Consider the following 22,135-nt stretch of genomic DNA (forward strand, 5'->3'; position numbering starts at 1 on the left):
TCCCCTTCCAATTTCCTCTGTATCACCTCTTGTTTCTCTTTCATGAGATGTGTTTCCGGTATTAGGGCTATATCTATTTTCTGCCTTCTTAAATACATCAGGACCTTGTTCCTCTTCAGGTAACTGTTGTGCCCTCTGACATTCCAGGTTACTATCTTAAGGTCCCCCATATTTCGACCCTTCCCAGTCCCCTCCTCTGTCCCCCCTCATACTCCATTTTAAGCTCAGGCGCGCATGTGTGCAAGCTCGTTCCCTAACAAATAACACTGCAAATCCCCCAACTCCCCTACCTCCCCCCACCCTTCCCAACCCCAACTGAACTTCACTTACAACTGTCCCCCTCCTTCCCCCCGCACCCTGCAACTTCTGTCCCGCCCTGCCCGTCCCCAACTGTTGCCCAGCTCCATCCTTGGATCTCAGGCTACCCCGCATCTAGTCCTTTCCTGGCCTCCGCCGACACTTGGAACACAGCAGGGGGATACCTCCCTATGTGTATCCCAACTAATCTAACTATTGGGGAAGGAATCTGATGCCTCCGTATCTCCCGCATTCATGCCACAATACGCCACGCCTGCCTACCTCCCCCACCCTCCAGCGTAATGTCTCTCTCCTCTGTTATAATATACTATAATCAAGTCCCAAGTCACATGTTATACAGCACCTCGTCACCATGACCACCGCTTCATTTGTTCATCTCGCTCTCTGTTCGGCCTTCAGCTCCTGTCGGGCAGTTCTGTGCATCCAGCCATGCCGTGGCCTCCTCTGGGATTTCAAAAAATAAGGGCCCGTATTTGTGGAGCACCTTCAGTTTCGCAGGGTACATCAACATGTATTTGTAGTTTGCCGTGCGTAGCCTTCTCTTCACCGTCCCATAGTTCAGTCGCCGTCTCTGCAACCGGAGTGTATAAAGCGGGTACGCCGTGATGGAAGCAGACGCTCGTTGGATAGTAACTCCTTTCCGAAAGTGTTCCAGGATCTTCTCCCTGTCCCTATAATTCCAAATTCTGTCAATCCGGATGGCTTCCTGGCAGTGGCCTTCTTGTTAGGGCCCTATTCGCCCTTTCAAATCTGGGTGAGCGATCCTCCTTTGATTTCTTGTAACAACATGTTTTCGATGTAGTTCGTGGGGTCTAATCCTTCCTCCCCCTCTGGAAGCCCAACGATCCGTATGTTATTCCTTCGAGCTCGTCCTTCGGTTTCCTCCGCCCTATTCTCTAGGTTGCTCACTTGCTGTCTCAGCGTGTGGACCTCTGCGGTGTTTGACGCACAGATAGCTGTGTTTGTTTCCACTTTTTTCTCCTGCCCACTCGTGCGTTCCGCTAGTGTTCTCACATCTTGCCGTAAGAGGTTGATGTCTATTTGTACTGCGTCTATCTTAAATTCCAACAACGTTTTTAGTTCTGCCATAGCTGCATCAAGTTTAGTTTCCCCATGTTGCTTTTAGATCTGCGAATGCCTTTAGATCTGTTGATCGTTCCTTGTTGGTGTCATATCCGGTTGGATGTTCTTCTCTCTGTTCCTGGCCCCCTCTGCTGTCTGTGGCATTTTCGTGTACTCCTCCATCGTAGGCTGCTTCCCCTTTGTTTTTGGCAACTTGATGCCATTTCCGCCTCAATTTGTTCCAGCCTTTGTGGAGCCACTGGGGTGATACTGGTTGTGCTTAGGCTCTGCTTGGGTGGGGCCACTGCCTTGCTGTGTGCGGGAGAGGGCCTATATCCTCCTTACGATTCCAAAGGGCGGCAGGGGGGGGCCTGTTTTATGCGCGGGCACTCCACTTGTCCAATCAGGGCTCCCACACTCCCACCTGCCTCTAGCCTCTTATCTGCTGGCTAGTTATCTTGTCCACTTCATGCCCGTGGTCTGCATTCGGCATCATGCATACTGCAGTTTGTGGTGTTGTCTACCACGTCCAGCTGTTTTCACAGTCTGCGCTTAGCGCTGGTCACGTATTCAGTGTTTTAGGCCAATTCTTCTCCAGGCCTGTGCCTGCTTATAGTGCTAAGGGGAGGCCCGGGCCCCCACCCAGTCCCAGAGAGCAGCCTGTGGGGGGCACCCTCCCTTCCAGTGTGCGCTTGCACAGTAACTCTGTAAGCACTCAGCAGCTGTTTGTTCAGTCTGCACCTGTACTGTGTGGTGATTCCTCACAGGCGCTCTTCGCCTACTGCTCTATCTTGGGTTGTCTTTTGGTATTCCACGTGTTGCCCATCTGCATTGTTGGACTTGTGCAGGCTCCCTGTCCAGCTGTTCCACAGGATGCTCTGCTGCTACCACTTACGAGCATTTGCAGCTCATCACACGTTGTATATCAGTCCCCATTGACTTTGCCAGTAGTTCCCCATCCGCCATTGTGTCCTTTGCGCCCGTTTTAGCTCCTCTCCCCACCGCTCTCCTTGGGTGTCGCGTCTGTTTCCTCCCGTCGCCGCAGCTCCTCAATTGCACTGGTTGTGCTCCTTCGGCGGCTCCATCTCTAGCCACGAGCCGTATTCGCGACTCTGTCCGTGGGGGGATGCCTCAGGGCAAGTCCCCTCTTCCTTTAACTGTGGCTGTGTCCCGCGATTGGGTAGTTGGGGGCCGATCTGTATCTCCTCATCTGCCCTTCCCCCATATATTGTTGAGGCACTGGGGCGGGGCAGTCCCCCTCACCTCAGCTCCTTGTGGCTTGGCTGGGGTGACTTCCAGTCCTCTGTCACACGGATGCAGCCTGCCCAGCTCTCACTCGCCCTGGCGCTTCCTGGTCTCCGATGGGGTCACTGCATATCATTCGCCAGCCTCCTCACTTCACCAGATGTCATCTGTGACTTGGCGTTTCATTTCCCATTCGTTCCTACTATCTTCGCGATGCAGTGGGTCGTTGGTGTAATGGCCCTTTGTTCCCTCAGGTCGACATTTTGTCTTTCACCGCGGGTCGGGCTCAGCAAAACTTTCATGCGGCAGTCCTCATTTATCGTCCTATGGATTCTTCTGTGTTAGGGCTAGAAGTGTGGCCGCCCTATTCATACTGCCTCAGTTTAAGAAATATCCGCGCATGGTGGGTTTAAATTGCCTCAATTTCGCAGGATCAACGGGGGAATCGGCAGGAGATCACGAAGAGCACGTCTTATCCAGCAGCCATGTAGCCACGCCCCTCTCCTGAATCTGCTTTGTTACCTCTTCGGCAGATGTATTATTGTTCTGGCCCATATCCCTTGATTGCTGGTGGCACTCAATTACCCCGCCCCCCACCAAAGCCAACGGAGCCGCCATCCTGGTTTATAACAGGGACGATGCCGGCGCCCCATCTCCACTGTTCTGCTCACATCTACTGTAACGCTTACCTGAACTCTGCGGGAACGCCCTGAGAGATCTTTACCAATCCTTTCTTCAGGGAACAGAGAATTACTGTGGAAACATCAAACAATAACTTTCCTTAATATCCACCCCTTGGGAATTTCTCTTTCAACAGACTGTTTAGGATTTTAGTCCCCAAGTATACCCCCAGGCTCACCTGATTATTATTTTTTTATGAGCTCTCCATCCTGTTTTCACACAGGGGCGCAAGTCCTGAAGAATGTTGGTATTATGGAGGCAGCAACACTAAAGGGGGTAGGATAACTAGAGAGTTCTAGAACATGAGATAAACCCTAACTCTAGTCACCCTTATTCTAAATACCTAAGTAAAGTTTAAGGGAAAAGGAATAACCCTATAATGACCAACGGTAGTGAGTGTAACAACCCTCCACCTAATGCCTCAGAAAATATACATATACAGGATTGACTACCGAGTGATGTGCGGGTAATTTACATTTATCAGCTTGGCTGAGGAGAAATTTCGTTATTATAATATTAGCAGCAATTACACAAAACCTGAAAACAATGCCTAAAATGTCAGAGGCAACTCCACTCGAAAAAACTAACAACACGCAGACAATTATATGTTTGACTCATCTAGTAGAGGAGCGCCTCTTCAAAACACTAGCAGCTCTGATAATAATGCCACAGCTGCGTGCGCTCCTTGCCGGCAGTTACAACTGTCAACTGTGACTAGAAATTCGCCGCGTAAACGGCGACAAAAAGAAACACTGACTAGCATAAGAATATTAGAGACTAAATCTTCGCAATTACAACACCACCACAAAAGAATACTTGCAAATTGTTCCAGTATCCCTGCCGGTATTCACTGAGGAGATGTTTCACAACACGACGGAAAAAAAAAACTAAAAATGTAAGGGGCTGGAACTAGACTAAATGGAAGGGAGGCGGGGAAGATGAAATGAGTAGAAACTACGGGCAAGGGCTCTGACTGGAAGCAGCTGAGGAACTTCCTGAGAGACCGCGGTAAGCGTTAGTACTGCAAGCAGTCAACGACGCGAAGCGCGAATCTCCAGGTGAGCCTGCAATATATAGGAAAATACTGAAATAGACTAGACCTGTGAGAGTAGTCTCTGGATGGCGCAATGAGGCGGCCATTGCAGGAAAACAGGAAGTCCTATTGATTCAAATGGAAATTACCTGTCTATCCCCGGGCAACACCACTATCTGCCTGGAATTAACCCTTAAGACTACTATTAACCTACGAACTGGCCTGTGATCATGACATCTACTAGCATGGACTTCCAATTCTGCCTGTCACTCTTTTTACAATGGGCATCGCCCCTTTTGTTGGGTGTCGTGTTTCATGCAGTTCTGAAACCTTGATTGACATCCGGAGGGGAGTTTGCCATGCAGTTGGATGGCCCCCTTGTAGCTGGCCCCCCATTTAGGGTAAGACCCAAAGTTACTTAAATATGCAAATTAACAAGGGGGGGGGATCCAATGGTTGGGGTATTTCTTCTCTGTGAAAGATAGTGAGCTAAAGACTCTGGGTAAGTCTCTCGTAACCAGGACTAATGTCTGGCAGAGGGACTCCCAGGACCCCCTTGTTAATTTGCATATTTAAGTAACTTTGGGTCTCACCCTAAGTTACTAGGGGAATCCAGACGTTGACCCCTTGCTCACTATTCTCAAAGAGGCACAGATCCACCATACTGATGAGGTTCAACCAGACCGAAACACGTGTCTGGGGTTGCTGTTGGTACTTTTGTTCAGAGGAGAATTGCCTAGCGTTTCGGTGCTAGACTGCCCCAGGGCAGGATAAAGACTGATATGTTTGGGATATTTCTTCTCTGTGAAAGATAGTGAGCTAAAGACTCTGGGTAAGGCTCTTGTAACCAGAACTTATGTCTGGCAGAGTCTCCCAGGACCCCCCTTGTTATCTAACCATGGTAGTGGGACAGGTCAGGTACATTGCTCGGGTACTAGTCTATTTTCGACCAGAGCGGGCTGTCCATGTAACAGTGTTTGTGTAGGGAAGGGGGGGGGGGAGTTAAAGTCCCCAGGTATCCTACATGGTAGGAGGGGTAAAAAGTGTTAGAGGGAAAGTGATACTGCGACTCACCATCAGGTGTCCCACTCCCAAAGGACCCCTACCCAGGTGATCCTCCCGCACTGGTCCACCACCAGGGTCTGGATCCAAAGGCGATGACCATGACCTGGCCACCTGAGAGAGAGAGATATCCCCGGGGCCTAGCGGGTGAGACGCCCTCTGGTTTCTCACATTGCAGAGATGAGGAACATTTTCGAGCTATGTGCTGCAATCAGAAAGCCTCCAGATTGAGCTAGGTGGAACCACAGATACAAATCACCCCCTCGCCAATCCAGAGAGGAGAAGCACCAGTACTGAGAGGAGATACAACCAGGAGATACGCAGCACCAGGACAAAGCGCTCCTCCTCCCCAAACCCTCGTCGGAAAGGGAGGAGACGGATTCACCACCTGTTAGGAAAGATTTCACATTTGAATGTAATTTTCCCTCCATGTGTCAACCCCCAAACTTTTTGCTGCTGTTTTACAACCTGATCTAAACTTTGCCAGAGAACCACAGCCCTGAGCTGCACTCCTCTGGGCTTTCGCTCAATTCTTATGGGGAAACTGACATGCCCGTAATACAGTCAGTACTGGGAGACTTTGTTTACCTTAGTCCTTTCCTCATGTTGCAGCTTTTGTGCAACATGTAACAAGAGTGCAATGTAACTTACCTTACCGCACTCTTGGGTCTCTAGTCATTCCAAAGGCCCTAGAAACTCTCGCTGGACTTATTATGAACTGTGCAGGTGTGTCACGGACGGGACTGGTGGCAGCTATCGTTTATCTTATGTTTTGAACCTTTTTTGCCATGTTATCCGCGCTTACCGCGTTTGGCACGAATAGGTGGCCTGGCTCCAAAATGGCCATGCCACGCGGTTCTTTGTCCTGTCCTTTGGCCATCTTGCCTCTTCACCTTCCCCAGGTCGAGTAGACCCCGGTCAGTCCTTATTTGGTCATGCACTTTCACACGAAAGCTTTCAGTGATTGGTCCATGTATGGAGTGAGTGTTTGTGATCAGATCTCCCATTGGGTCCTCTCCGTATTGGCGCGAAGGGAACTTTGGATAAGAGGAGGCTGAAAACACCACTACCAGGTCGATCTCCTGAGTTCACACCGAACAAGGGATAAGGAGCCAAGTATCCTGCAACAAGAAGCCGAGTCGAGGAACGGCTGGTGACCCACTGGAAGGTTTGGCACCCTGAGCCTGCTGTCGTCCTGCAAGACCCCTCTGCATCTGATCGTCCTAGAAGGTTTGCGAAGGCGCTTCGACCCATTGGAATAGTGGGACCAACTATTCTCGGCACCTTCATCAAACCCTTCAAGTAAGCCTCTACAGAAGTGTCCCTGGGCCAACCAGTAGGCTGATCAGCTTACGCAGGACGTTTTGCTCTGTCACCGCCGCCGTTTTGGGGAAGCCCTCGAAACTTGGCCTACTGCTAGCTCTGACTGCATGGCACCCTCATACCGAATTTCGTACACTTGGCATTCCCAGGTCTGAAGTGAGACGAGTGCGCCCAGACCAGAGTAACCACGGTTGCCGTGTTGCCCAGCTGTGGCAACGACCTGTGCACGTTCGCTGCATTTGTGACCCCCCCCTCGACCCTGAATCCTGCTACTGCGTAATCTACACGGTGTCGAGACGTCCTGCTTGTCGCATCCGAACCTGCCGGCAACGTGAACTGAACTGGCAAAGTCTGGGTCTGCCTGCGTCGGGGACCGGTAAGTAGTCCATACCGCAACCGGTGGCCCCCCGCGCAGGAGCCCATTTCTTTTCTACCGTTGTTTCGAAATAGCGACTCTATCCCGCACTCTCAACCTGCCTCCGCCCGCAAGTGGAGGTCTTGCTTGAGTAGTGGGGACTTGTTCTTCATCGCTTCATTCACCTTCCTGAACTGTCAGAGACCCTTGAAGAGACGCTATTTTTTCCATTGGCACAAGCGTGTGCATGTACTATTGAGCATAAGGCTCCTCTCTCCGTAGGACTTGGACTGCCTCCTAGTTAGGTGTATTTCTGATGTCGAACTGGGTCCAACAATTACTTGCACTGCCTGTTTCCCCCCCCCCCCCATCTAGGTGGTCTACATATTCCGTGCTCCTAACTCCTTAGACCCCTCGGTCTTGTATATATATGGTATTGATTGTGATGTGTTGGTTTACATTAGTATTATTGTGACTCTTTGCTATGGTCTATGTTACAAATGCCTTGTAATAAATGTGTCTATATTGTTAATATAACACCTGTCTGGAGTAATTTGTAAGTGTCCTTGCTTTGTGTGCTCATTGAGGTCTTTCAGTCACCCTCACCCCTCTTGAGACTTAGTCTTGACCGCCTGCCATAGCTACCCTGATTGGTCTGGCTTGTCCAGAGGTTACCCTGTTCCAAGAAACTAGGCTTGCCTTCTGAACCTCTGCTCCTCCAGGTCAGAGTTCAGAAATCCATCTTAACACCACCTGCGCAGAGCCACGTTGTCCATGGGTGAGTCAGAGTCCCAGTCGAGCACAGAACGAAGGAAGAGAGGGTACCTTTATGCCCTAGGAAACCCCTCCACCTCAGAACGCAGACTCACATTGCCTATCACCATACACAGGAAAATGTTCAATTTCCTTGTCGACTCAGGAGCAGCAGTTAACGTGATGCCAGAATGCGAATGCAAGAAGCTAGCACAAGCGCTGTGACTGAAAAGAGCCTGAGTGGACATTCACGCAAATGGTGCAAAGCAGCCGCTCCCATGTCTGAGTGTGTTCACGACCACATGTAGACACCAAGACAAACACGACCGCATACTCATCCATGTAATCGATGCAGAAGCATCCTGTGGGTGCATATTGAACTTCAAATCAGCAAACAGATGGGGCTCATCCTCATCTTTCACCATATCATGGCAGGCAAATACACACCGGCCGCCAAGGTTGAAGCGACTTTCAAAGATCTTTTCAAAGGGATAGGAAAATTGAAAGGGTGCAAAATACAACTGCACATGACACATCAGTGAACCTATCGCACAACACTATCGAGGGATACCCTTCAACATCAAGCTGAGAAAGAACTGCTAGCCCTTATTGATGCCAGCGGAATTGAACCCGCTAACGGCCCCACCCAATGGGTCGCCCCGGATGTTCCTGTGCCAAAGAAAGGCCCGAAAGGACAAATACGGCTATGCATGGACATGTGCGAGCCCAACCAGGCGATATTGAGGGAGCATCACCAACATTATGCATCTGCTAAATGGAGCCAAGGTCTTCTCCAGGCTAGACATACATAAGGGGTGCCACCAGGATGAGCTGAGCGAGGAGTCCCACTACATTACAACATTCACTACACATCTTGTAACTACATCATTCAATACACATATTTTGCTACAAGTAATTGAACTTTGGGATCTCATCGGTCACAGAAATATTCCAGGAAGAAATCCGGAAGGTTATATGCCACATACCACACTGCATTCAATACAGTGACGATATTCTCATCTTTGGAAAGTCACAGGAGGCCCATAACGCAACACTCCTAAAAGTGTGCAAAGCGCTGAGTGACGCGAACCTGACACTCAACAAGGAGAACTGTGCATTCAAAAAAGCCACTCAAATTCTTCAGCCGCATGGTCTCAGAAAAGGACATTGAACCAGACACCGACAAGATCCGGCGTTGATGGACGCCCCCCACCCAACAAATGTCGCCCAAGTGAGTTTGTTCCTAGGTCTGGCGAGCTATTACACACGCTACCTATCCGAGTTCGCCTCCACCAGTGCCCCGATAAGAGCACTGACAAAGAAAGACCACAAGTTTGCATGGGAGTCAGCACAACAAAAGGAGTTTGACAAGATCAGGAGGGACATGGCTGCAGCAATCTGCAGTTCGTATTTTGAACCAAATCTGCACACAAGTCACCGTAGACACAAGCCCAGTCAGCCTAGGAGCCATCCTAGCTTAACACTCTAGTAGTGAACATACCCAGAGGAAAATTGTGTTGTACCCTAGCAAGAGCCTCACGGAAACCGAACAATGGGACTTGCAGGTTGAGAAGGAGGCCCTTGATGTGGTGTGGGCCTGTGAGCAGTTCGACCTGTTACTGTACGGCAAACCGTTCACTGTTGTTACTGCCATAAGCCCCTTGTCACAATTTATGGAAAACCTATGGCCAAAATGCCACCCTGCATCGCTCGCTGGGGACTTTGAATGCACGAATATCGATTTAACATCATGAACAAGCCGGGAAAGGAAGAAAAACCAGACGATTTCCTGTCCCGCCACCCACTACCAAGACCACACTCCTCGGGGAGTAGAGGTGATGGAAATGTAAAATATATCGTACACAAACCATGGGCCATCTCCATGGAAGAGCTGGTGCGGTGCACGCCAGAGGATGCAACCCTGGATCTAGCAGCTGCCTGCATCCACAATTGGCGACGGAGGTCAACAGAGGCATCAATACAACACAACCAGGCTGTGGGTGTGGGTGTGCAGCTTTTCAAGACACTCGCACGATTGCAAAAACAAACTATCTGTGTCCCCATCCACGCTGATCCTCAAAAGGGGATAGAATCGTACTACCAGCACCCCTACACCAGAGAGGTGTGGACATAGCGCATGAAGGCCACCGATGGATAGTGTCAACCAATTGACTGCTCCAGAGGAAAATGTGGTTCCCTGGAATGGACAGGATCATTGAGAGCACCTTCTGTGCGTGCCACATATGCCTCAGCCTGCACCCACAGTCATCCCCTGAACCTCTGCAAATGACATCACTCCTGGATGGCGTATGGGAAGAAGTGGCCATTGACTTCTTCGGTCCGCTCAGCTTGGGAGAATGCATACGTGTGGTCCTTGATAAGTACTCCAGGTACCCCACAATCAAGATCCTGCAGTCCTATGCAGCTGTGATCCCGGCGTTAGATTGTATCTTCTCGTATGGCATTCCGACAATGGGCCCCCTTTCACTAGCCACGACTTTCGAGACTTTACACAGTATATGGGCTTCCACCACAGAAAGGTCACCCCACTGTGGCCCCAGGGGAACGGGACTGTCGAACGATGTATGGCTAACATCAAGAGGGCTGTCAGGATATCCAACATCACACACATGCCCATAGAACAGACGCTATATTAACTCTTGCGTGACTACCGAAACACGCCACAAGACTCCACAGGTGCCTGCCCAGCGGAAAAAATGTTTGGTCGCCAAAGTACGGACGAGAATGCCCATTGTCCCCTGGAATGAAGTCTGTGCTACGCTGTGTGTGTCAGTAAAGTGCTGCTAAGGGAAGGGAACGCGTAAAACAGGATGAATGCATGTGCTGACCGCAAGGGCAGAGCCCGGGAGTCACACTTACAGCTAGGTGACCATGTTCCATTGAAGCAAACCGCTCCCACAAAGGAACACCACACTTTGACATTAAACCCTAGCCATTGAATGGCTCTATGATCACAGCTCAAAAAGCAGACAAACGCGTGACAAGAAACACCCCTTTCTTCAAGAAGATACATTGGGAAACCAAGAAGAGGACAGAAACTGGAGGGATGACGAGGGCATCACACAAGAAGTGTCGGGGTATACGGGAGACGAAGAGGAGTCAGAAATTGTGAGACATGCTGGCCCAGGAGAGGAACAGAGCGGGAGTTCCTGCATCCCAGAACTGACGATCTGCCACGTGTGATCATCCGACGACCGAGACTGTGGGTCGAGGTGATAAGCTAGGACACTGTTACTTTGGGGTGTGGGGTCAGAGATGTAATGTCGTGCTCCGCTTGTCAGGTGACACTGGCACGTGAAACAGAGATGGGTCATGTGACAACAGTTCATGTAAGCACACACGGCGCAGGAATAAAGCACTTTATGTTTAATGCCCCATCCATCCACCATCATTTGTACCTGACACTTATGTTCCCAAAATGCACTTTGTTTGTATACAAAGAAGCCAGCATCTTATATTCAGGACACCCACATTATGCCATGCTACTTAATAAGCACTTCATATGGTATAGTCAAACAAACTTCAACTGATAAATGGTATTTGCAAAAATTGCATAACTGTGCGCAGGAATAAAGTAGTTTATGTTTAATGCACCATCATTTGTACCTGACACTTATGTTCCCAAAATGCACTTTGTTTGTATACAAAGAAACCAGCATCTTATATTCAGGACACCCACATTATGCCATGCTAGTTAATAAGTCTACGCAGAATACTCAATATGGTATATTCAAACAAACTGCAACTGAAATGGAGCGCAATCGTGTTTTTTTTTATATCTACAAACATAGGTTACGGTCAATAGGAAATGTTAGTGTTTACTGCGACTCTGAACTTTAACATTTTTCTTAACCATTCTGGAACGGTCAGAGTTGTTTCCATGACATTACTCACCGTCACTAACAAATCTCAGGATGACGTAACTTCAAAAGTTCCAAATGCGGTTAACATCCTAACTCCTATGATGCAGCATGCCTTTAGCTTTCCAGTAGTATGAATAGAAGACGGATGTTGCGTATTGTATCACGGCCAGAGAAGAGAGACTTTATCAGTCCCTTGTCTGTATCTTTGGAGCGACACACTTTCACATTAACGCGGACTTGCCAGAAATATCGGAATTGCGTTCTCATGTGTGTAAACAGAGCAGTGTGTGATTCTTGAAAAAGCAAATGATTAAGCGATAAAAAACAAACAACAAATAAAAAAAATAAAAAAAAGAACCAAGCGCCATGTATGTAAGGGCTCGCTGTACTTAAAATAATCAATGTTCGTTTTGCATTCCATTTAAGCGACTCCGGCCTGTGAACCGGGTAAGTGTGTTTAAACGTACAAGATGGCCGTTATTCTACGTAACATAAACTATTGACTATTCTAGTGTCTTTTCACCTTCGCGCATTTCAGTTCTTACTTCCGGTTGTCGCACGCAATCGCGTTTTTGGAGTCAAGACAACCAGGAGGCGTCGGAGAGAAGCGCAGTCAGAAGGAGGGAGGGGTCAGAGGGTTGAAAGGCGGCGCGTAGGGAAAAATGAGTGAATAGTGGTCGAGAAAAACCAAGGAAGCAAACAGAACAGGCACAGGGAGAGAAGTTGAGTCTGGGCGAGGGAAGGGAAAAGGAAAAAAAAGGATAAAGAAAAGACAGGAGTGTAAAACAGCACCCGCTGCAGGACAGGGAAAAGTGGAGTCTGCGTTAAAGCAAGGGAGTGGAAAGTAGAAGACCAAACGTGTAGGAAGCGTTAGACGAATATAAACATGCACGGGAAGGAGGCTGTGCATGTGAGTCCAGTAGGAGCAATGGGAAAGGAAGAACATTCCAGGCAGGTGTAGCCGGAGACGCACAAACAGGCTCACCAGACACTCATTAGAGAGAGGAAAGCACAAACTGTTTTGAGCAGTCACTCAATCGCAGCTACAGCATTAGAAAGGCAACGAGCTGCACGATTCTTCATGAATGGGAATGGCCCAAACATTAGGTTAGGGGTGGTGAATCGAGGGGTTGATGGCATTCACAGAACTTATCAATACCACCAAGTGATATTTAGGGCCTTTTTAACAAAGCAGTTAAAAACACCGGTCTTTAGACTTTGCGACGCACAGTATCTGAATCCTTAAGACTCCGGATAGGAAGGTGTCTCTCGTCGCTGTGCTATATAAATCTACGTCCCAAAGTCAACTAATGCCGCAAAAGAAAAGGGACCAAGTAACGGGCATTAAGAACCGAAGTCCAGGACGTTTTGGCCGGAGTAGCTAGACTATGTAATTGCCTAGGATGGTGTGCGACCTCGCCTGGCAAGCTTGTGACTTGGTTCAGTGGCACCACCAACGTGTCTTGGGTGAGCTTTCAAGTTTATCCTGGTGGTGAAGGAACAATGCTACAGTGATTTAAGGAGAAGATGATTTAAGGAGAAGATGATTTCACGCTATCGGCGGAAACCTGTGACCCAGATCCTACAAGTGTGAGTACTATAGACCGATGTCTATTTTGTGGTGATAAGTCCGGACTTTCAGTCACTGATTCTGTGGATGTAAGAGGTGCATGCGAAAAGGCCTGTTTCTTGGCCCGGGAGCTCAATTGCCATGGGAGGCAACATTTCTGTCTGCGGTATGAAAGACCACCAGTCACCTTGCAAATCTGTTAAAGTGAGCAACACAATAAAGCACACTTTTAAAATGTGTTCACACCCATAGCGTCTAATAGCTTGATATCCTAAAACGTAAAGTATGCTTTCATGTCCTCAGGTGAATGTCCTTAAAACCATGCATAACACCATGCTGGAGATTTGTGACAAATCTCCAAACCAAAGTGAGTTTTTTTAGCCTCTTTTATTGTGCGTCTTAAAGCGCTGAAAATAAAGTGAGTACATAGATAATTTGTCTTTTGCATCTTATAGTTTACCATTCAGGATGTGGAAAATAAAAGGCACACCTATATTATTGTGGCCCAACATGCTGCTCTAAGTATTTAGATGTTGTCATGATGCTTTACTATGCAATTTGTGGATTTTGCAAGTAAACTCTATAAGACAGTATTATTGTAGGTCTTGACACCCAAAACTTAAATATTTTTTCCAAGTAAAGCATGGAAGAAGATGGCCGTGCCCAAATTGTAGAGTGGGTTAAAATCCCTGCTTCGCTTTTTAGTGTGTGTGTGATCCTGGGCAAATAATGTTAACTCACAATGGGCCTTATTACAAATCCGATAGTAACCCTGCCGGTGCTACCGGCGGGTTGCCGCCGGACTTGCAATATTTAGTGGCACCTGGCTTGCCGGAAACACCGGGGGATTACAACCCCAGTGTTCCGGGAAGTTAGGTGCCGGCAAATGGCAAACCCCCATTCCCATTTGAGTCCCATAGGACTCAATGGGGATGACGGAAGCACCGGCACCGTTAATAACCGTGCCGGTGCTTCCGTGAAAGTCTGTGGGCGGGCGCCAGGTCTGACCCCTAGCGGTCTGGACAGCACCAGCCCTCAGACTCGTAGTGTGTCGGTCCGTTGTTACTGGACTGGCACACTCATAATGAGGCTCACTGACTTCAACTGCAAAAATTGGAGTTCTCATAAGTGATTACGTTTACACCCTTACAATAGGACAGTTTTAATAAATGTAGGGAAACATTATTGTACCCTGGTGCTCCTCTGCTAGGGGCTCCAATATGCTCACATAGAATTGTATTATTGCTGCACTGGCCCTCCGCCAGTCACGTATAACTTGATTTGACAGGCAGACAGTCTCACCATCCAGTCAGTGCACCAGAGATTCTAGTATAGGGGGCTTGGTGTGGTAGAACCAACATTACATTTTCTCCCCTGTTTCTCCCAGCCAAGTTGTTTGGGCCGTCCGGAGTACTGCCCCGCACTCTGTCTTGTAATGCTATGATATTGAGCCTCTAAGAGTTGGACGAGACATTGGGAGCAAAGGTGCCAGGAGTAGCCCTTCAAAAAGACCAGTGCGCAGGAACTAGACATTACTTCCACACGTAATACCTTTTACTCAAACTCTGCAAGCTAGTCTTAGAGGAAAGATGGGGGCACCAAGCAAGCTCTACAAAAACACAATCTACTGCCAAACGTCCACATCCAGGTCAATGGAAGAGTTATATTTAGCTCGGTTTGTACATGTGTATTTATAAACCAGTTATGAACTTATCGTTTTATGTTAACATGACTGTACGGCTGTATAGCCCTGGTGCTTAGCTGCTAGGTTCTTCCCAGCCATGTTTGCTGTAGATTTTGCCAGTAAGCAACAAAGACAGCACATTAGCTGAGAATCGGGGACAGTGGCAGGGCCTTTTAACCTTTTCAAATGAAAGGGGCCTCGAGCCTCAGGGGACCCCCACCAACAGCCCCCATATTGCCACTCGGCAGTGTAATAACGTAGCAATATATTCCTTTATATATTGCTCACTTTCTGGGTCTTGCAGTGTGTGCTTTGCAGTGTTCACCTTACAAGCTGCTGCTGGTGCCCCATTGAGGAAAACAGAAATATTATCACCTACTTTCAACACTGTTTCCTCCACGTCACCTACTTTCTTATGAAGAAGGATCATTCACAACTATTCAGCTGTCATTCAGTGTTTCAGCTCCCTGTTGGCTCGTGATAATTGGCGGCTATTAACCTTCTTTATCTCCATTATAATGTATGCCCTCCACCCCCACAGGAGCCCCAGACTCCTTTCTGCTCTAAGCAAGAGGAGCCCCCAACCATCATGTTGAAATAGTCCCCCACACATCTTCACCCGGGCCTGCAGAGAATATTCCATTATGTTTCGAGAGGACATTTTATCAGACCTTTGTGCCCCACTACATCGAAAGAATTTTGCCCTTTCAAATCATGGCCCATACCGCACATCAAAGTGTTGAATCCTATGCACATGTACCAGAGGTGCAGCATTCATACACTTACAAGAACAGTACAAACCATTTTGATAGTGGAGGTGCAAGATATCATGGCCTGAACGCACCTATGATAATTGGTATCCCCTGTCTCCAGGGGGTAAACTCACAATGACACAAGTGGTCATCCTGTTTTATGTTTAATCTGGTCCCAACCAATGTAGAGGCACTATCTAACTCCTCCCTGGACACCCCGATACATTTTGATTGTGCGGGTACAAGATAGCATGGCCTGATCGCACCTATGGTCATTTGCAAACCCTATTTCTCTTGGGGTAATTCACACTAAAACAAGTGGTCATCGTGTTTTATATTTACTCAGGTCCCAACCAGTCTTATTGGCACCATCTATCTCCTCCCTGGACACCCCCATACCTTTTCATTGTGGGGTGCATGATTTCATGGCCAGAGCACACCTATGGTAATTCACATACCCTGTTTTTCTAGGGTTAACTCACACAGACACAAGTGGTGATCCTGTTGTACGTTTACTCTGGCCCCAAATGATGTAAGGGCACCATCTAGCCCCTCCCCAGATACCTCCATACCTTTTGATTGTGGGGATGCAAGATATCATGGCCTGTACACAGCTACGGTAACTCGCATCCCCTATCTCCCTGGGGTTAACCCACAATGACACAAGTGGTCATCCTGTTTTTTATGTTTAATCTGGTCCCAACCAATGTGGAGGCTCCATCTAGCCCCTCGTGGGACACCCCCATACCATTTGATTGTGGGTCTGCAAGACATCATGGCCTGATTACACCTATGGTAATTTGCATCCCCTGCCTCACTGAGGTTAACACACACTAATACATGTGGTCATGCTGTTCCATATTTACTCTGGTGCCAACTAATGTATCAGCACCAATCATCTCCTCCCTGGACACCCACATGCGTTTTCATTGTGGGGTGCATAATATCATGGCCTGAACACACCTACGGTAATTCACATTCCCTGTCTCCCTGGGTTTAACTCACAATCACTCAAGTGGCCACCCTGTTTTATGTTTAATCTGGTCCCAACCAATGTAGAGGCACCATTTAACCCCTCCCTGGACACCCACATACTTTTGATTGTGGGGGGTGCAATATATCATGGGCTGAACGCACCTATGGTAATTTGCATTCCCTGCCTCCCTTGGGTTAACTCACAATGACCCAAGTGGTCTTCCTGTTTTATGTTTACTCTGGTCCCAACCGATGTAAGGGCACCATCTAGCCCCTCCCTGGACATCTCCATGCCTTTTGATTGTGGGGCAATATCTCCAAATTCGAACAAATCTGGTCCCCCTTCCTGGATTACACAGGGAAATATCCAAGCCTAACGAGACAGCCCCCCAACCTTCGCTGGATGGGGAAACAGGCTTAAAACGCACACGCTGAGGAAGGCGGAACAGGACACAACTCTGCCACCAGAAAACAGTCTCAGGCCCGGCCCAACCCCCTCCTGCGCCCAGAGACCCGGGGAAGTCTGCACCTCGTCAGAGCCCTGCACCCGTGCAAGCGGAACGCTCCGCCCCATTAACCAGTCAACCTAAGACAATTGGCTCCCCCCTACACCCTGCTATTGACATTCCCCCCACTGACCACCCCCTGGAACACCAAAGACTCGCCCATCGTTGGGTTTACTTGTTTTCCGTTCATGTTTTCCGCTCTGTTTTTCTTCTTCGTTGTAATATCTTACATGCATGCCTACTGTGAAAGGCTTCTCTGACGATGCACTGTTAAGCTTGCATGCATAAATACCAATAAAAACATTTTTGGAAAAAAAAAGTAGGTGCTTTCAGATGCTGGAGCTGTAAAAACCTCACTGTATGGGGGGACTTGGTAAGGGGAGGAGCCCTTCTCTCATTCTCAGATCTCAGGACTACATATGACTTACCGGCAACCAAATGTTATCGATATATTCTACCCACTTACGCCTTATATACTCACAGCCTGGCACTTCTTTTACTCAGTATGAAAAAATCTTTCTGTCCACTGCCATCATGATTAAGCGTAATATTGCCATGTTATGGGGTAGTGGAGAAAAACTAAACGCCTCAACATTGTGCTCAGATGTTGATACCTCACAACACACTGAGACAAGAGGGTTATTTAACGACCCAATGTAGCAATCCTTATGTAGGAAACTATCCTTTCAATCGACAAATACTCACAGCTCTAATCCTTTCAGTTGTATCAGATTGTCGTACTACCCAATCACTATGCACCAATATAAAAATTAAACAATTTATTATTTCACTATTTATTTCATATCATACAATTTCTAAATGCCAATAGCAGCATTTCTTTCTTAATATAGCAGCAAACAGATATTCAAATGGCAAAATGTTTACACACAAATACATACATTGCAATTGTAATGATCAAAAGCCGTTCTCCGCTCCTCGCCACCAATTTTATTTTAAAGTGCTGGTGCTTTCAGTATAAAGATGAAATCAATAATAGCATTTCACTCACTCCTAGAATCTGATTCGTTCATTCAAACTTCATACCACATTCACCCTACATGTTTCATGACTCTTTACACAATAAAAAAAATGATAAGGATTTTCTTCAGGGTCACGCTGGCTCCTGCTTTTCTTTAAATGAACTGTCTGTATTGGCTAGAGGCTACACACCATTACAACTTCATCCCGCCATATCTTCTAATCTGTATGGGTCTGTGCAATGGTACAGATATTCATAGTGACTCTGTTGCTCAGATGTTGATAACTGTATTTTGTTGGGAAAACGTATTTACACCTCATGGGATGTGCCTACAATTTGCAACAGTATTGGACAAATGGGAGAATAGAATGGCGTACCCCATGTTTACTGTGCAAAGGCAGGGGGAGATTTGTTATGGGATAGAATCCACATCTATGTTGTGGTACAATCTGTTATTGCAAAGTACAATTATTGTTGTTTAAATAGATAAAAACAAATTGGGTAAAAGAAAGACTTCTGCACTTTGCTTTTGAGCATTTTCTGTAAATTGGTGTAAATACCTTATGTTTTCAGCCAACCTGTTTTCGTCAGCTTATGGTGAAAGATGTTTAACTTTTACAATCATTTGTTTCTCCTCCCTAGCTGTGGAGGTTGGGTATAACTTTTGTAAGTCATCATCTAGCGAACTGTCAGGGTAGCCTGATTACTTGCCCACGAAGTGTAGCCGAAGAATTCTACCCAACAATGTAACCCTGTGTATGGATTTAAAACATCATACCAATGGATCTATTATTTGGAAGAATGGACCGAAACACGAACAGCAGACCTAGAGCCGGAAAGGAAAAGGCACGTTAACAATAGCCTTTTTCTCTTATCAGCAAGAAAACAGTGTATCCAAACTGGACTAACCTTTATTAAGCTTTTCACTAGGAAAGACTAACACAACACTAGATGGTCGACTTGGGTGGAATCAACAGGTTAGCAATGAGGTATGCAATTCTGGAGCGGGACAAGAAATAAAGATACAAAGTGAGATTTGGTATAACAGAAAAAGGAGAGGAACCAGGAAAGCAATAGGTATTAGATGGGCCCTTACTGTGTTCCTGTTGATAATCATCCCATAACGTGCAGAGTAGAAGAGTGATCACTATTTGGGTAAATCCGGAAGCAACCTCAGAGACAGAACTATTCCCGCCGAAAACGGAATGCCTAGATGCCAAAAAGTCATTTAAAGGACCCGACGGAACGCAGACGCTCCCAAAACTCCCTCCAAGTACCAGAAAGTCTCTAGTCCGTACCGGGATGAAAGGGAGTGAGAGCTAGCGGGCTACCAGGTAGTGATCACAGGTAAGGATCCAATCCAAGTGCAGGTTGATGAAAATCCGGGTCAGCAAGGATGTGCAGGTAAGAATGAGCAGTCCGTTAATCCAGGTCAACAATGTGGAGGCAAGAACAAATCCAAAATTGAGCGGAGAAAGAAATCCTTCGAGCAGTCCGGGTCGGCAACGGTGAATACAGTGGCAATCCAAAATCGAGAGGAGACAGAAGTCCTTTGAGCAGTCCAGATCGGCAATGTGGAAGACAGCAGATCAAAGCAGAAAACAAAAGGACTTCAGAAGAAAACAAGGTAAGAAGGGTAGGAGTCATAGAGAGCAGATTCAGGAAGATTCAGAAACGAAGTCCAAGGACAAAACAAGAGATCAGCCGACCAATAAACCAAACGTAGATATTCTCAAGATACGTATCGTACTTCTATCAAAATCAGTAGCACTGATTCAGAGTCAATGGGAACTTTAAATACTCATGAAGTCACATGACGGAACGTGCGTGTGATGACGTATACTTCATTGTTTATAACCTAGTTTCCATGCGGCGCACGTTTCTTTAATACAGTAAATCGTTTTGCAAACGGCCTTACTTGGGGGCGTCTGAATACTTTGGAAGCATTATTTGACCAACTCCGGGAGGAATGTGACGGAAGGGTGTGTGAGTCACTAGGTTTCCTGACACAAACCTTCTGGCGCCCAATATCTTTTCCAATATTTTACACAATTGCTTTTATTTTGTTTTTCCATGTCTCAACATCTTATATCAGCGATTGCCCATGCTGGAAATATCTGGTCAGTTCATGGTCAAAAGCCACATTTCAATTTGCCCTCATCTCCTGTGACCATATAGCTAGATGCTAGATTTTGTGTGTGTGTATGTATATATATATATATATATATATATATATATATATATATTCTCATTCACTGGCAAAAAACGTTGTTAAAGGGACGTTATGGTTACAGGTAAAACCGAAAACTTCTTACATGTTTTACAGTACCCAAAACTGTAAAACGAAAGCATTCATGATGTCACTATGTGACATGGAAACATTTTCAATCTTACACTGCAATGGGGCATGGTGCAGAGAATGGCTTTGTTTCCACATGGTTCATGTACTGCAAAGAAGTGTGTAATACAATGGTGCGTATAGCTATGCATTGCTCAATGACCTACTTCTCTCTAGGTAGTTCTTCCAATGATGTTTGAGAGTTTTTGCCACCATAACAATCCCTTGTGAAGGCTTCCCATGAAAACTAAATGCACATGTGATGTCATCAGTGAATGAGATTTGTGATGGCATCTTTGATGTCATGGGTGTTAGTCCTTGCAGTGCACACTGGTGGGGCGAGTTATGGTTGCTTAGCTTACCATAATTTGCAAATTTCGTTTTTTTTTCTTCGGTTTTACCTGTAACCATAATGTCCCTGAAACAACATTTGTCCATTGAATTGCATAGGTTTTTGGTAGTGCAACTTAACCATAACGTTCCTTGCCAGTGAATTTCATTGGTTTTTAGCAGGATATCCATAGTTTGTAAAGAAGAACTCTCCAACATAGTGAAACTCCTAGCAGAATGGTAACTCAGGCAGCAGTCGTGGACTGTGCGTCTGGTTGCGCACATTTATTTTTTATTTATATGTTGTTTTGGCTGAAATAAATTCCAACCTTTCAACATTAAATTACAAAATAAGCATACACATACTTTATACATCTGTTACTTCCTTTTGCATGACTATAAAACTATTTTTGATAAAAAGTGAAAACCAAGGCATAAAACAGAAGTAAATAATAATTCACATAACCTTGCACCTACATTATCCATTGATTTACATCATATACAATTCATTCACTAATATAAAAAAAAATAAGAAAGCGAGAAGGAAAAAAAGATAAAACTAAGTTAGTTTTGCCCACATGATTGTGATTATGGCTACTAATGTGTGTCTTCTTTAATGTCCGAAGATTAATGATTGCATATGTAACGCTTTTTCAATGTATGTGAAATAAAGCATGCCACAGTTGATAATGGGTTAGATTCACATATTCCACAAAGTGACATTTAAAGTGAATACATGTGTGTTAACAATTTCTCGCAATCTATCAGCAAATGTCTTAAAGTTTAAGTCTCTTCATGACAAAAGCGACACATTGTTTCTGCCTGGGATATAGTTTTTTGATTACATAATATAGCATTTTTACAAAAATAATTGAAAGCAGCAGCATGGCAAAGAATGGCAATAGAAAATGGAGTATGTGTAGAAAGTGTGTACGTACAAAGCAAACAGTAGAAAGTAATTGGGAGGACACCATAAGGGAAAGCATCAACAACAGAATTGACGTCTGCCTTCACCAATGGTACCACACTGCTACTGTACATGGGATCGAAGAAGTAATGGGCAGAGTAACGACTGGCAAGAGCTTACAGCAAAACGTCGGTACAATGTAGTAAGGAAGCAGAACAGTCTTTAATGATTACACAGGTGTTGCACTATGAAATACTACATATGTAGAACGTTTCCTTTTGTAACGCGGCAATGCCAAGCGCCTTACAGTTGCAGGAAAGAAGTCTCCCTCATAACAGAAAGACTTTCTACAGTAACCCTATTGGTACGCACTGTAGT

At 46.4% G+C, this 22,135-nt stretch overlaps 2 protein-coding genes across 6 annotated transcripts in view; one reads left to right on the forward strand and one right to left on the reverse strand.

Annotated features, from left to right (window-relative positions):
• Positions 1 to 11,936, reverse strand: part of ECD (ecdysoneless cell cycle regulator) — a 1,545,240-nt gene extending 1,533,304 nt beyond the window's left edge. The window contains exon 1 of one of the 2 annotated variants that reach the window (XM_069610537.1): positions 11,748 to 11,936. The gene's annotated coding sequence lies outside the window, so the exon portion shown is untranslated. The remainder of the gene's footprint in view (positions 1 to 11,747) is intronic. The other variant, XM_069610538.1, reaches the window with a different exon arrangement.
• A 367-nt stretch (positions 11,937 to 12,303) lies between these two features.
• The window catches only part of FAM149B1 (family with sequence similarity 149 member B1), a 1,843,046-nt gene continuing 1,833,214 nt past the window's right edge, over positions 12,304 to 22,135 (forward strand). For 2 of the 4 annotated variants that reach the window (XM_069610541.1, XM_069610540.1), the window contains exon 1: positions 12,304 to 13,306. Coding sequence is in view for 3 of the 4 variants with exons in the window: in XM_069610540.1 (XP_069466641.1) it covers positions 13,260 to 13,306 (47 nt within the window). In the remaining variant the exon portion in view is untranslated. The remainder of the gene's footprint in view (positions 13,307 to 22,135) is intronic. The other 2 variants (XM_069610539.1, XM_069610542.1) reach the window with 1 other exon arrangement.

The sequence above is a fragment of the Ambystoma mexicanum genome, chromosome 8 (assembly GCF_040938575.1).
Source record: "Ambystoma mexicanum isolate Mex_15411 chromosome 8, UKY_AmexF1_1, whole genome shotgun sequence".
Taxonomy (NCBI): Eukaryota; Metazoa; Chordata; class Amphibia; order Caudata; family Ambystomatidae; genus Ambystoma; species Ambystoma mexicanum.